Source organism: Aphelocoma coerulescens, chromosome 3 (assembly GCF_041296385.1).
Source record: "Aphelocoma coerulescens isolate FSJ_1873_10779 chromosome 3, UR_Acoe_1.0, whole genome shotgun sequence".
Taxonomy (NCBI): Eukaryota; Metazoa; Chordata; class Aves; order Passeriformes; family Corvidae; genus Aphelocoma; species Aphelocoma coerulescens.
In genome coordinates this window covers 11,445,475-11,459,287 of record NC_091016.1, presented here as the reverse complement: position 1 = coordinate 11,459,287, position 13,813 = coordinate 11,445,475, and the positions used below count along the sequence as shown (strand labels likewise).

At 39.4% G+C, this 13,813-nt stretch overlaps 1 protein-coding gene across 2 annotated transcripts in view; it reads right to left on the bottom strand.

Moving 5' to 3' along the window:
- The window catches only part of PCSK2 (proprotein convertase subtilisin/kexin type 2), a 122,856-nt gene that overhangs the window by 30,448 nt on the left and 78,595 nt on the right, over window positions 1-13,813 (bottom strand). For both annotated transcript variants that reach the window (XM_069009030.1, XM_069009031.1), the window contains one exon: window positions 3,985-4,061. In XM_069009030.1, the coding sequence (XP_068865131.1) occupies window positions 3,985-4,061 (77 nt within the window). The remainder of the gene's footprint in view (window positions 1-3,984; window positions 4,062-13,813) is intronic.

Here is a 13,813-nt window from a genome sequence, read left to right as displayed (position 1 = left end):
TTGAAAACAATTCTGTTTCTGAAATCCACTACCAATGGTACTGTGCCTGCCTCTCTATTGACATGCTTTTGAAAGTGTCCGAGGTGGCACAGATTTTTATTGAGGGTCCTTTTCATCTGCTTTGAAATGCTTCTGCAGACAGCAAAGAGCAGGACCCATCCATCCTATCTTTAGCTGTTTGCAGGGGAGTGCTATGCAGCACTGCAGTCTCAATAACTGGGACGATCTGCCTTTTTTGACCACTTTAGCCGCTTGCATTGGGCAGCAATTAAATATGCAGACCTCAGATGGACACTTTTGTGGGGCAAATGCAATCCCCTGTTTGCTCACATGACATTGTCAGCTTCTGAGTATTTGAGTGTTCACAGAAGGGAAAGGATTCCCCTACTTTGGTTTGGATCCATAATTAGTAAAAGACATTCTTATGTCTGAAGAATATAGGTTTCCAAGATAGCAAATAAATTTTGCCCTGCTAACTCATTAGCTGAATGAGAGAACATACAGAATACAAAGGCCACAGGCGTGGAAATAATTACTGGTTATTTAGATCAGGGCAGAAATTTGTAATCTCAGTGCTCTGAGGTGGAGAGCCTGAGTTGTGCTTTCTGCATGCTCATAACATGAAATCAGAGGGCTGTAGGAGGCCAAGCAACCACTGATTCCTATGGCTACTTCCTCACTGCAGAACGTGATACATGCCTTGGCTGAATGTGGTTCAGAAGGAGAGGGTGTTCAAAATTACAGTCAGTCCCCAAAGTGGTTCTTAAAAAACACTGATTTCTGTGGGGCTGCCTCTAGTTCTGGGAACAGGGCTTCATTCAGGTTCCTGCACTGCTCCCACTCCTCCTCATGCTCCAACACAGTTCTGTTCAACGTTGCACGAAGTGTACCCTCTCCTGCTGGGTTCCCAAGCTGTGGACCTGAACACATTCAAACAGTGAGTACAGTAAACATGAGAATAAACTCCTTGGCTGCCAAGCCATCTACGGGCCTCTGCCCATAGCAGCAGCTGAACTGCCTGAAAGCAATTTCCTGCCTGAGGCACCACTCTCCCCTTCCAAAAACCACCCTGCATGGTTTTGTAGGCCAGTGGCTGTTAGATGGAAAGGCCAAAGTGATTCCAGCAGTCTTAAAAAGAACGAAATGGAAGGGGGATCTGCAGAGCAGCTGTGATTAATGAAATACTCCATGCAGGAACCTTTCCTATTTATTCTTAAAGTCTAATGAACACTTTGCACATGCAGCTGGCAGCTCACAAAAGCCCCTTGGTGATCAGTCCTCTGCTTCTTGTTCCACAAATCACTTGAATTACTCACATAGAAATGTATTCTTTATGGAAAAAAGGGTATTACGCTATCCTATTTTGAGTGTGATCCTTCTGCATGCATAAAATTGAGTGGGAGATATATGACTGGCTGTGCAAAATGGAGCCTTTATTTCAGGTTTCTCTCAATAGATTTTCCATGTAATCATGCCCTATCCAGATGCACCTGTGCAGCTACACATAGGGACAGATGGACTGTCAGAGGCAGACAGTTGTTACGTACCAGTAACAATATTTCAGGAGTCAGAAGCCATGGCAAGAGCTTACATAGGAGTACGTCAGCTCAGTTAACAGAATAGCAAAGAAATACACAGAGAAAAACAGTCACAGCTACTCCTGGACAGCTGGATATGGTGTGCTGGTTTGTATCTTAACCTGCATAAAAATAAGTATCTTGCATCTTAAAGCCTTCTTATATTGTGAAGGCAGGAAAGGGATGCTCCACTGAATGTGCTGCTCCTGTGATTTACCTTGCAAGACAGAAAATTCCCTGTCTTGCAAAAGAAATCTCATGGTTCACAGTATCATAGAGTGTTTTGGGTTGGAAAGGACCTTAAAGATCATCTAGCTCCAATCTCTCTGCCATGGGCAAGGATGCCACCCACTAGATCAGGCTGCTTAGGGCCCCATCCAGCCTGGCCCTGAACACTTCCAGGGATGGGGCATCCCATCATGACTAAGGTTTATTGACAATGTTATACATCCTAAGTATCAATTTTAATTTTTTTCTGAAAAGAAAGAATAGTAAAGGAAATCTGCAAAGCAATTTCTCTGCTGTTTTCCTCCTCCTGTTGCTGACCTGAATTCCCCATTCGCCCAAGAAACAGAAGAAAGTGTTGCAGTTCTCTGAAAACCTGAATCATGTTTTTCTCAATTATTACAGATTGGGTCGCAGACAATAGTGCTGCTCACCCTCAATTCTTCACTTGAGTGCTTGAAGTTAGCCAGGGGCACGTGGGAGCAGAGACGATAACCCATACCACATCTGGAATGCTTGAGGTGCATTTGAAGAGACTTTGGGAGGCAACTCTCCCTCCAGGGAGAGTTTACCTTGCAGAACAGGTAAGGATGGCAGACTGCGCCCCACTATAAAATACTTGATTGCAGCAGAATCAGTGTTAATGGGACTTGGCAGAACACACTTAATTTTGTGAAGTTTCACACTGAAAACAACAAGAGCTACCATTACACACTAAAGCTAAATTTAATTTTCTTCCTCTCCAGAGCTAAGTGGTATCTTTCTCCTAAAAAGATCCTCTGTATAAATAAGGCAAGAAAGGCAGCAGACCTTCACAAATTAGAGCCCTAGTCTTTCTCTGACTTTCCATTCACTAATTGGAATCATACTACTTTAAAAGTGTCAGATGTCGTTTCCCAAAATGAAGCAGAAATCTCATCAAGATCTTGCTTTGGCTGAAAAATTGCAGGACTACAAAGAAGAACATCACAGCTCCTAACTCTGTTTAATCCATTCTAGGAGGCCCATATCTGAGGTGGAAGCACAGCTGCTTCTTTGTTGTGTCACTCTGACAGAACTACAATTGATTTCTTTAGAAATAAAAACAAAAAAACCCATCCAAAACTTGGAGACCATCCAGTCATCCTAAATTAGAGATGAAAACCACATCAAACAGCCCTGAAATATTTTTTGATAAACACTCAGTCTGAGCCCTGAAATCTCTAAAAAGCTTTCAAATCCTCAGCACTACTGGCAACTTTTGTCTAAGGGATATTTGGAAATTTCACTGAAAATATCCTGAAATAAATTTTGCAAAAAAGATTTTGCAAATCCAAGCTAGAGCCTGCCATGGGACAGATACAGAACCCAGGACACATTTGTAAATAACTGTTGAAACATGTTTCCATTCCATGTAAAAAAGAAGCCAATGAATTTAGGGAAACTAAAAGTCACACTTCCTAAAATCTTAAGCCTTTTCTTTTGGGCCATCCTTATTTATACCATACCTTGAGAACCAGTCCTTCGTCTAGTGAAAACTGGTTAAGTGGAGAGCTAAGTTCAGAACATACTGAAGAAGGAATGGGTCTTGGGCAATCACTATGTTCAGGAGAACTAACACAGTAAGCACAGCTGAACTGTTGATTCCAAATTTATAAACATAACAGAACAGCTTCCACTGTATGTGGACTTTAACTTCTCCAGCAGCTAGAAAAACGCTACCCATGTACACTGCCCTTAAATCAAGGTGATTCAGAACTTAACATACGATCTAATTGTTTTTAAACTGGTCATTCTACACCATGCTGTTTTTCTGGCTTCTTAGGCTACATTAGGATGAAAAGACTTTTTCCCCCAAAGTCTTTCCTCTCTTCAGCTTACTCCCTTTAAATTTAGCTAGCAGATGGGAAGCCAGTTTATACAGGTTTGGATTACTGAACTGTCCTAGGACAGCTGACAAAAAGCTATGTAGCTATCACCTATTCAAACAATCTGAAAATATGCTTTTCTGGAGCAGCAACTTCATTTATAAACTACAAACCTAAAAAAATGAAGCGTAAGTAACCTCTAATTTTCAAGCAGTAGTGAGACAGCAGTGTCTGTTCTGTGACCATTGAATTTAGCAGAAAACAGACATTTCACAAAGATGCAGAATTTCTTACACAAACCAAAGTGAAGGGCAGGTTGCCCAAAATCCATTTACCTGTTAAACCAGTCATCTGTATAGCGGGGATAGGGGTAGGGATCATTACTGCTGAAGTCGTAGCTGGCTTTGGCATTCTGCAAAACACAGGGAACACAGAAAATCAGCTGAAGAACAGACATGCAGGGCAAAATGAAACACAAATTGAGTGAGAAGCTGAGAATCAATGGCAAACTTTGCCCTCTTCATTCTGTGAGATGTATCTGGACAGAAGCCTGTCCCTATTGTGCTGTGCCATTTCCCATTTTCCACACCAGCAAGCCTGGGGAACAATGTTTTCTGGCATGCAAAGCCTCCTGTAGACTACTGACATTTCCAGTGTGGTTAACTGTGAGGTGGTGTGAGAGCTCAGGTCACTACTGAGGGACTGTTCATCAACACTTAGAAGAGTATTCAGGTATTAAACTACTTGGTATGGCAAAGCAAAGTTTAAATCCTATTTTCCAAACAGTGGTGGAAGTGACAAGACACATGGGTCTTCCATAAAAGAAGTATTTTTGCAAACCTCATTTACGGTACTACAACAGTCAGATTTTTAAAAGCATTTCAATGCCTAAAAGTGAAAATTTTTCAAAATTCAACAGTGAAAACTGCATTAATGGCCAGCACATACGCCTGAAAATCTCTTTGCATATTTTCTCATTCCTTTAGTTGGCTGAACAGCTTCACAAATGAGGCTTTCAGGCACTTTTCAAAATGTCATCCCATGTCTCTGCTTTCTATATAAATCTACATCACTCCTGATTTGTCTTATCAGCAGTTAAGGACACTCAGCAACTTTTTGATCTGAAGCAAATGGAAAGTTTCAGAAAGTCAAGTGCCCTCTTCTTTATTCTCTCTTAATGAAAAAATAAAGGGTGACTGAAAATTAGGCTTTTAAAAATATTTAGCAACTTCCTCTCAAGTGTATGTTTGTTGAGTTTATGTTTTAATAATCACCATACTCAAGAAACAAAATTATGTTAATTCTTAATTAATGTGTACTTGTATTCATTTTAAGATTTGGCTGAGCATGCTATTGAAGATAATTTGAGACTTGTGCATGAATAGCTTCGCTCCTAAAAACATTCCCCTTCATCTGATTTTCAGTTCCTGGGATACAGGAATAGACAGTCCATTGGTAGCACCCAAGTCCCTGGGTTTTGGATTCAAACCCTTTTAACTCCCAAAAACTTGTTCCAGAATGAAATGAGGACAACATTGTCCTTGATACTTGGAGGGTAAAAATAAGTATCTTTCAAGTTATTATACAGTGGCATTTTTTGAATGGTCATTTCATAAAGCCTGGTTGCTTATATTCAGCACAGACAGTAAATATTTTGCAGCATTTGAATGAAACAGAGATTTTAAGAATGGCTCTCAAATGGCTTGATGCTGTCCTCCAGCTCAGAGATTAATCCCTTTTTAAGATGCTTATGGATCTCTCTATATCTCCACCCTAAAGCCCTGATTTTCAGCCTGAAGATGCCTTCCAATCATGTCAGCTATAGCCACAAATTATCAGTGCTTCTTTGTGCCAAGGTGTCTGATTAATTTGCTTCTTTTAATTACCACAATTGCTTATACATCACTTTGAATGGCATAGGTTTGCATGAGCTAAGAGTAAACAGAACATCACTTTTCAGCCAGTAAAAAAACGGGGAAATTGACAGTTGTCTATAAATCATGAGTAGTACAGAGAAGGTGGACAAGGAGTTATTTTTTACTACTTCTCATAATTCAAGAAATTGAAATTACTGGGTGGGAAACTTAGATGCTGCAGAAAGCAAGAAGTACTTTTCCACAGAACATGTAATGAGTTAAAAAATTCACTGTCATGTAGATACCACACAGACATATTGCCAGCTTCATATTCACTCAGAACTTCTGCTTCCACTCTAAAAATATTGCACAAATGAGAATTTAAATTCAGTCATGCGTCAACTGTTTTATTTTCCCATCTGGAAGAAATGCAGTCCCACTTACATACCCTAAGCTCAAAGGGGGTCTGGTGAGCCTGACTTTCCAGAACATCATCAAATATGCAAGCACCTAGTACTTGCTATCATCCACTCTTGACTCCAGAATTTCCTTGAGCAAAAATTACAGGTGAAAAGCCCTTCTAGCTGTGCTGATGTACCACTCCTGTTCATAGTAGTGACAGACCAAAGGATTACAGCCTGAATGATTGAGACACCCTACAGGAGACTGCAGCCTTGCTGTATGCCCCAGGTAATCCAGCATATGGAAAGATGCCTTTTGGCAGGCTACAAACCAAGTTGTGCAGCCACATCCTGCAGCTCTCTTTTGCTTCATTTTGGATCCCTGCACTCAAAGGAAAAAGGTATCTAATGGAGTGGGAACCCTCCACAAAGGGCAAAATTAAGAAGAATTCTTGGAAAGAAAACAACTTCTAACTGAACAAGTTATCTTCATTAGGGTCTTTGAGAAAAGACAGTGAGTTTCAGCATTGTGAAGGAGTATTTCACCCACACTATGGAAGCAGTGAAATGGATAATGAAACAGAGACAAATACAAATGGACTGCTTCAAGTTTCTAATTTAAAGATCAAATCCATAAATATCTAAACCTCAACTTTTGTTGACTTTTTTTTTTTTAGCTTAAGTGAGAAATTAAATCAGTTCCAACATTGCACCACAAAGGAAACTGCTTCAGTGGATACCTTAAATATTTCATTTTGTGTTTTGCAAAGTGAATATTAAAATTTGTGGTTTGCCATTGTTCTCCACAGGCTGGAGTCCCCAGCAGGCAGCAAGAGGGAATTTATTGCTAACATGGAGAATTAATCAGCATAGGAACCTGGGAGGTTCCAATCAAAACCAGTGCAGATGAGGATCCACAGTAGCACACTCAAATGAGAACACTTTGCTTTTCCACTCAGGTGATTCAGTGCCCAGTTTCATTGCCAAACTAGTCTACTGGCAGTTCCTTCTCTTAGACTTGAAGTATTTAACACTTGGTTTTCAATATCTAAGGTAGCTGCCTGTTTTTTAACTTCAGGGAGAACTTGAGCCACCAACCTCAGACACTGGTCTGGCCTTAGACCAATCATTGGCACTGGGTGTTACAATGAGGTGAATCTAATCCCTCATGTTCAATCAAAACCAGCTCATTGCTGCAGAGTGATTTGATGATTATCAGTCACTATCTATACCCAATTACTTATAAATAACATATATTATATAATAAAAATGCTACTACAGAGAGGAATGGTATTGCTTTTTTAAGGCGTATCTCTAGTTTTGCTTTCTAGCCTCTATGCCAAATAAAATACTAACAGAAGAGTATCAGATCCCAGGATGAGACCCTTTCAGTCATTTATTAAGCAATGGCTTGTATACCTTGGCACAAATAGATTACTTTTGCCTCTGTACAAAATTCTGGTTTCCTTAAAAATAAGCTTAGACTAGAATTTCCCAAAGAATTGTCTTGTACCTTTTAAAACACATGCAGTAAAATCATCTGTGGGAAAAATTCATTATGCAAAATATGACACTAACAATAAATCAGCTGTCACCATGTGTTGCTCAGCACTGTAATAAAATTATGTACCTTGAATAAAGCAGCAAGCTGATAAATTTTGGTATTACTTCACCAGCCCCTGCAGTGCAATTAACATATACTCTTTTTCTCTGTAAGTCAAGAAATAAGCCTATGCTCACATGCTAGTCCAGGAGAAAATTAAAGACACATCCCACTGGTCACAGGGTGATTCTATTCATGACATTAATGTCCTGGACTAGATCTGAGGCAGAAAGATAGCTTTTGTTTATTTTTTTACTGATCCAAAGAGAAAACAAACCCCTGAACTCAAATTACAACATATAATGTCTCAGGGAAACTGTACTAAAGTAACACTCAACGTCACATGGTGGCAAAATGAAATTCAGGTTTGCACGCACAGGCTTAAATAAATGGAATATGTTCACCAGAAGGCGAAAAAGGAGGTAACATATTTAACCTAGGAGAGTTGCGGCAAGGCTTCAAGATCATTAACAAAAAACAGAGGCACTGCTGCTAAGTCAGCCATTATACAATAAGCCCTCTCCTCTCTGCCATGAGAAGCACACTTTTATTTTGGTTCCATTTATGGGGTTTTTAAATGGAAATAAAAAAACCCTGTAACTTTTTAAATACCTCTGCCTCTACATGAACTAACATACATGTCCTATATTTCTATCCAGAAAATTCAGAGATGTATTGAAGATCTTGTAAACACCAAGAATATATCCACAAAGTAATGGGTTTTGTTAAAAAATATTAACTTTAATGAGCAAATTCACAACTGGTGAAATCTGCCATGTCTCTCCAGAAACAGCAGCCTTTTACCCAGTTCTTATAGGTACATCACAAAAGTAAAAATACTGAGCCAGACAACACCAGCCAGATCTTGAATAATAAATAAGACAGCAGCACACTTCTCTGCTGTTCTTTTCAAAACAGCCACAGAATAATAAATCAGAACATCATTTGAAATGGATGGTGTTGCGTCCTGGGTCCAGAATAGTACCTGAGTTGCCTGTAAGCCCTCCTGGTACTCCAGTTCCAGGTATTCAGTACAGGCTCTATTTGGCCACAGAATGAGCAAGTAAATAACTCATCACAATAGTGATTTCATTTTGTAGTTATTACTGAAAAAAACTTCAATTTCCTCAACAATCACCAAGAATCTGGGTATAGGTCAAAAGAAAAATGAGTGGAATTACAGTCAAAAGAAGATAAACTGATGGCAAACCACAAGTGACTACTGCTTAATTTACAACAGTTAAAATAGTTGAGATAACAAGAAGTAAGAATTCTAGTAATCTAGCTTCAGAGTTTATAGGAAGACAGGTTGGCTGTCCCCCACCTCTTATGTAACAACTTATTTTGCAAAGTTGAAAGTTCTTCACTGCTTATGTTTAAAAACAAACAAAAATGCAGTTGAAAAACACATGGAGTCTCACTTTAACATTTGCATTTATCTTCATTAAGGTAGTATTATTTTTAAAGTTACAATTATGAAGAAAAATAGCTTTGCTGAGGTCATATCACATTGTATTCTCTTCCTATATTAAACAGATTTCTTTGTCAAGTAACTGATGATCCTCTCTACATATCACTTAGCACTACAATGTCACACAATCACTTATTTTACTTTTTCCGCAGTAACGGCCTCCCTATTTCCCCTGCAGACAAAATGAAAAAACCAACATTAGTTACACTGCTGGCTGGTGCTCTTCAGCATGCGAGCATCTTTAAAAAAAAAAAGGTGCAGTAAACACACTTTTTATTTCACACAGGGTAAAGTACATGGGCAGTACAGCAGTGCTGTATACAACTCAGGTAGATCTAAGCACAGATATTTCCCAGTTCCAAAGAATTGGAAAGAAATCAGAAATTAATTCTTAGGTACCAAGATTGTCAGGTGTTTTCCCAGTGAACAACATGGAAGTCCAAATGCATCCAGCTAAACGCCATGTAACCCTGTGGCTGTTTGCTAATGCTTAGCTCAGAGGTGTATAGTCAAACAGGACCAAAAAATGGGAGTCAAAAAGACTCAGAGAACATCTTAGGTTGGGCAGAATTTTTAAGAGGTATTCTTTTTTCAAACCAATTTTTAAAAAGAAAACCAGCTTATTGAAATACCCTCCACTTCTTCTCCCCTGAATCTTTACCTGACATAGGAAAAAAGAGTAAGAAATTGAGGGAGGCATGAGACTTTACTAAAAAGAAGCAGGCAAATGAACTTCTGTTCATTCTGTTATAATAAAGACACTGCTTCATGATTCACCTCTTGGCATTCCTAGCCTGCTCCACAATTTTCAGGTTGATGAGGAGAAAACCTAAAGCACATCACCAGTTGTTTACTGCTCAGAGCCAGAGATCTTAAGGCAAAAGCAAGTTAACCTACAGAACACTGAAACCTATTTCTGCTCAGCCAAATATTCCTTAATTTTCAGAGGGGGTGCACAAGAATCTTTAAGCTGTACCTACAACATAACAAGGACCTATGTTCATAGGGAGTCATATGGCTAAGGCAATGAAATGAGTAAAATAAAAATAAATTAAGCAACTAGTTGCTGTTAAAGATTTTCAGGACAAGTAGAAAATATAAAGCTTTGGATTACAGAGAGAACTCCTTGGTTTCTTTAATTCAGGGGGGAAATAAAAGGAAAAAAAATGGCATATAAGTTGTTAGAGAGATATGAGCCCATGGATTGCTTTATTATAATAGGATATACAAATTGTGCAGTGACTTCTACCAAAAAATACTCTGAACACACTTTTCATTTAGTTTTAGTGTTCCATTTTATTAAAAACCTGGCCCACATTCCCTTTTCAATACATGGGTAGTTTTCCCCTTCAGATATTTTGATTATGCATTAGTATGACCTACTGAAGCTGAGAGAGTAAGAGAGGTATAAAGTTGGCAGCAGAGAAATGAGGTCCAAGTCCATTATTCTTAGTTATATCACTGTAAGAAACAGCTGACAAGTCTGTCAGTACATCAAATATGTGCTTGCTGGGCACTGAGCTGCAGTAAAGGTTGTGTTTGCAATGTTTTGATGGCAGCCAGCACTTAGACCCTCTTGGAGGGATAAGCAGGAAGGGAAGGGGAGCTAAACCATCTTGCTCCTGCCAATGAGCCCAATATCCAGCAAAATCTGCCATGGGCTCTTCTCATCAAAACATAGCAAGATCCAGATCACACCCAGCATCAAGGTCTCTTAAGCAGCATGTGGGGGATAAGGGAGAATTTTTTTCCATCAGTGTAAGAAAATCTATAGCTCAGAGCCTGCAATACAAACTCAGCAGTCCTTCAAGTCCAGTCATTCAGCATGACATGGGCTGGCAAGGAGTGGTCACTTATGCCAGGAGAGCCAACCCTTCCCTGCTGCAGCACATGATCAGCAGGCATTGGCATCCACATTGCGGAGTCCATAAAAACTGACCAGTTATCAGCAATGCTCACAGCAAAGGGCAGGAATACTGGACTTGTGGTTGCAATGCCACTCAGAAAACAAACATGGCAAGTTGTTAAAGATGACCACTTTTTGAGGCTACACCAATCTATTGTTACCAAACAGCCAAACTGTGGCTTTGCAAAGAGGGAAAGCAAAGTGACTTAGGTGGTTTGGGGGGTGACCTACAACAGAGAGACCTGGTCCATGTGGGTTATGGAGAGGGGAGGACAGGGAAAGCAAGTATGGTGATGCAGAGGATCTGAAAGTGAAAGCAGACAAGACAGAAAACTGGTTGGGTATTTTCCTTCTCATGAAAGGCTTCTCAGCTGACAAAAGAGCCGTTAACAACCTGTCTTGGGGTGACCTTATGATGTGTATCCCATATTGCTGCCTATGCCCAGAAATTAATTTTGTGCCTTTCTATGCCTCTAAACTGAGCCTGAGAGGGGGAAGGAAAAACTGAGCAAAGCTTTTTCAAAGCAGTTTGCAGCTTGTTCAAGGTCACACACAGCTAGCAATTTATTTCCAGCTGCGGCAGGGGAGGGAGGAAGCACCCGGCTTGCTGTTTCCCAAGGACAGTTTTTTTGGCCAGTGGTTCAGCTGCTTTTTCTCCGGAGAGAGACTGAGAGTTGAATTTTTCCTTCCCTGGAATTTCAGATTTTTCTCCCTTTTCTACTGGACTGCTTGATTGCTTTAACATCAGAGCTTTAACAACGGGAGGACTTTCCACTGGGCACACAGGGCCTGGCCCTGGGCCAAGTCCCAGCTCTGAGGAGACCAAAGGGAGGACTCTAACACTTTCCCAGGTTTTTTCTCCACAGCGAGAGATTTTATTATTTAGCATTATTATCCTTTCCCCATGTGTTTGTTAAATAAATAGCTTTTATCTCTTTCACTTTCCTTTGAGGAAAATTTATTTTCCCCGAACCTGGTGGGGGAGGGGTGGTGAGCTGCCTTCTCTCAGAGGATATATTTCTAAATTTGGCCAAACTGGAACACAACCACACAGCTGGTGTTTCACCTAAATTGCATGAATATGGAAGACGAATGAACACATAAAAGTGACATTGTAGGTGAAGCAAGAGGAGGTGAAGATGTCAGAGAAGAGACTCAAAAAACATAATGCAAACTATTACCTACATGTCTTCTGTCACAAAAAGCAAACACAGGTTGATTTACAAGCCTTAGATTAAAAGGTCTTGAAGACCTATTGTGTTTTATTCCAGTTGCATGCTGACCTCATTAGCACAGTTTGTGAGCATCCCGGGGGAGAATTAATAATGCGACTAATACCTGTCAAGACATGCTGGGCTCTCACAGATTTTAACGCACCAATTTATATGCTTTGACATTAATTAAAAAGTTTGCCTTCCTTATTCTGTGTGGAATCAGCTAAATCCAAAATTACAGAGAGAGAATGTGGAATCTTCAGAATGTGCTCATGTAAATCCACACATACTAAATTTTTCAAGTATTTAAGTACATGATCATTCCAGGTTCTTCTGTTAAAGATTAGTATATTTGATCATAGCTAATGTTTTTGCAGTAATTTACTGGATGTTTAAATTTAAGAAGTGTCCTACACAACATGAGATGACTGACAGAAAGATTCACAACTACATCTGTCAGACATGGTATCATGGTTGACTAATCCTGCAAATGAGTTAAGTGCCACTGAATTAAAGTGATTTAGTTTCTTACAAGAAGGAATTCTAAAAAACATGGTATCATTGAAATTATGAAGTCCTTAAACACAGCACAATCCTCGTGCTCACCTTTGTACATATTTAAAGAGAGATTCACCTCATTTAACAAAATTCAGAACACAATTTGCCTGAAAAACATTTCCAACAATCCCCAATCTACATCAACACTTACAAGTAAGGACAGCAGAGGGAACATGTGACTGAGGTATCCACTACCATGTCCATTTAAGTTTCACCAAACAACAGCTATATACAGCACTTGAAGTAGCCAAAGTTTCATCATATACAAGCTCCTGTTCCACAGCAAAACATGTTATTATCCCAGTCAGTCATGTTTCCACAGCCCTTAGTATCATTATTTGCTCTGTTGAAGTCTATGCCTCTTACTGTAATGCTTAAAAAAAAAGCATAGTAGAACAAACATTAAAAACCTGCTATTCATATGATCTGTCAAATTGCTGATTTTAATACAAAAACTACCAGTGACTTCAATGTGGCCAGCATTTTATTAGACGTTGTGCACTGCTATTCTGTTCCCCAGTAAGAGATGTTCATTATGCGTATTGCTTTTATTGGGAATGAAACAGAAATCATGAACATTATACTTAAATCAAAGCAATCTGAAATAAGGCAGGTGTCTAAAAACATCTTAACCACCTATGTAGCTACCAAGAAGTAAAATACTAATATGGAGAACATAAATGCATACAACTAAAATCAAACAATGCAAAGCAAACCACCATGCCAAGATGAAGTGCCAGGATAGAAAAGATTGAATTATTTTCAAATTAACCAAATTAATTTACAGGTACAGTGAAGGAGAGGTGTTTAAAGTATTGGAGATCATCTGATGATTTATTTACTGTATTTAGGCCATTTTGATATCCCAAAAGAAGGGGCACTACTTGTGAATCCCAGGTCTCCTACCCGCCTTCACTTTGCAAGACTGGCTTATCCAGAGGGCTTGGCCAAAACTCTCCTTTTAAAACCAGTTGCATGTCCAGAGTTAAGAGTGGGTTTGTGACCTTCTTTGCCAAAATCATCACTGGGCCCAAAAAACTCTCCCTAAACCCCATCAAAATTTGATGAAACTTTGTGAGGGAATAGTGTTCTCCACATGCACCATCTAATTCAGACTTCCCTGGTGATACCTTGGTAACCAAAAATAACTACAAC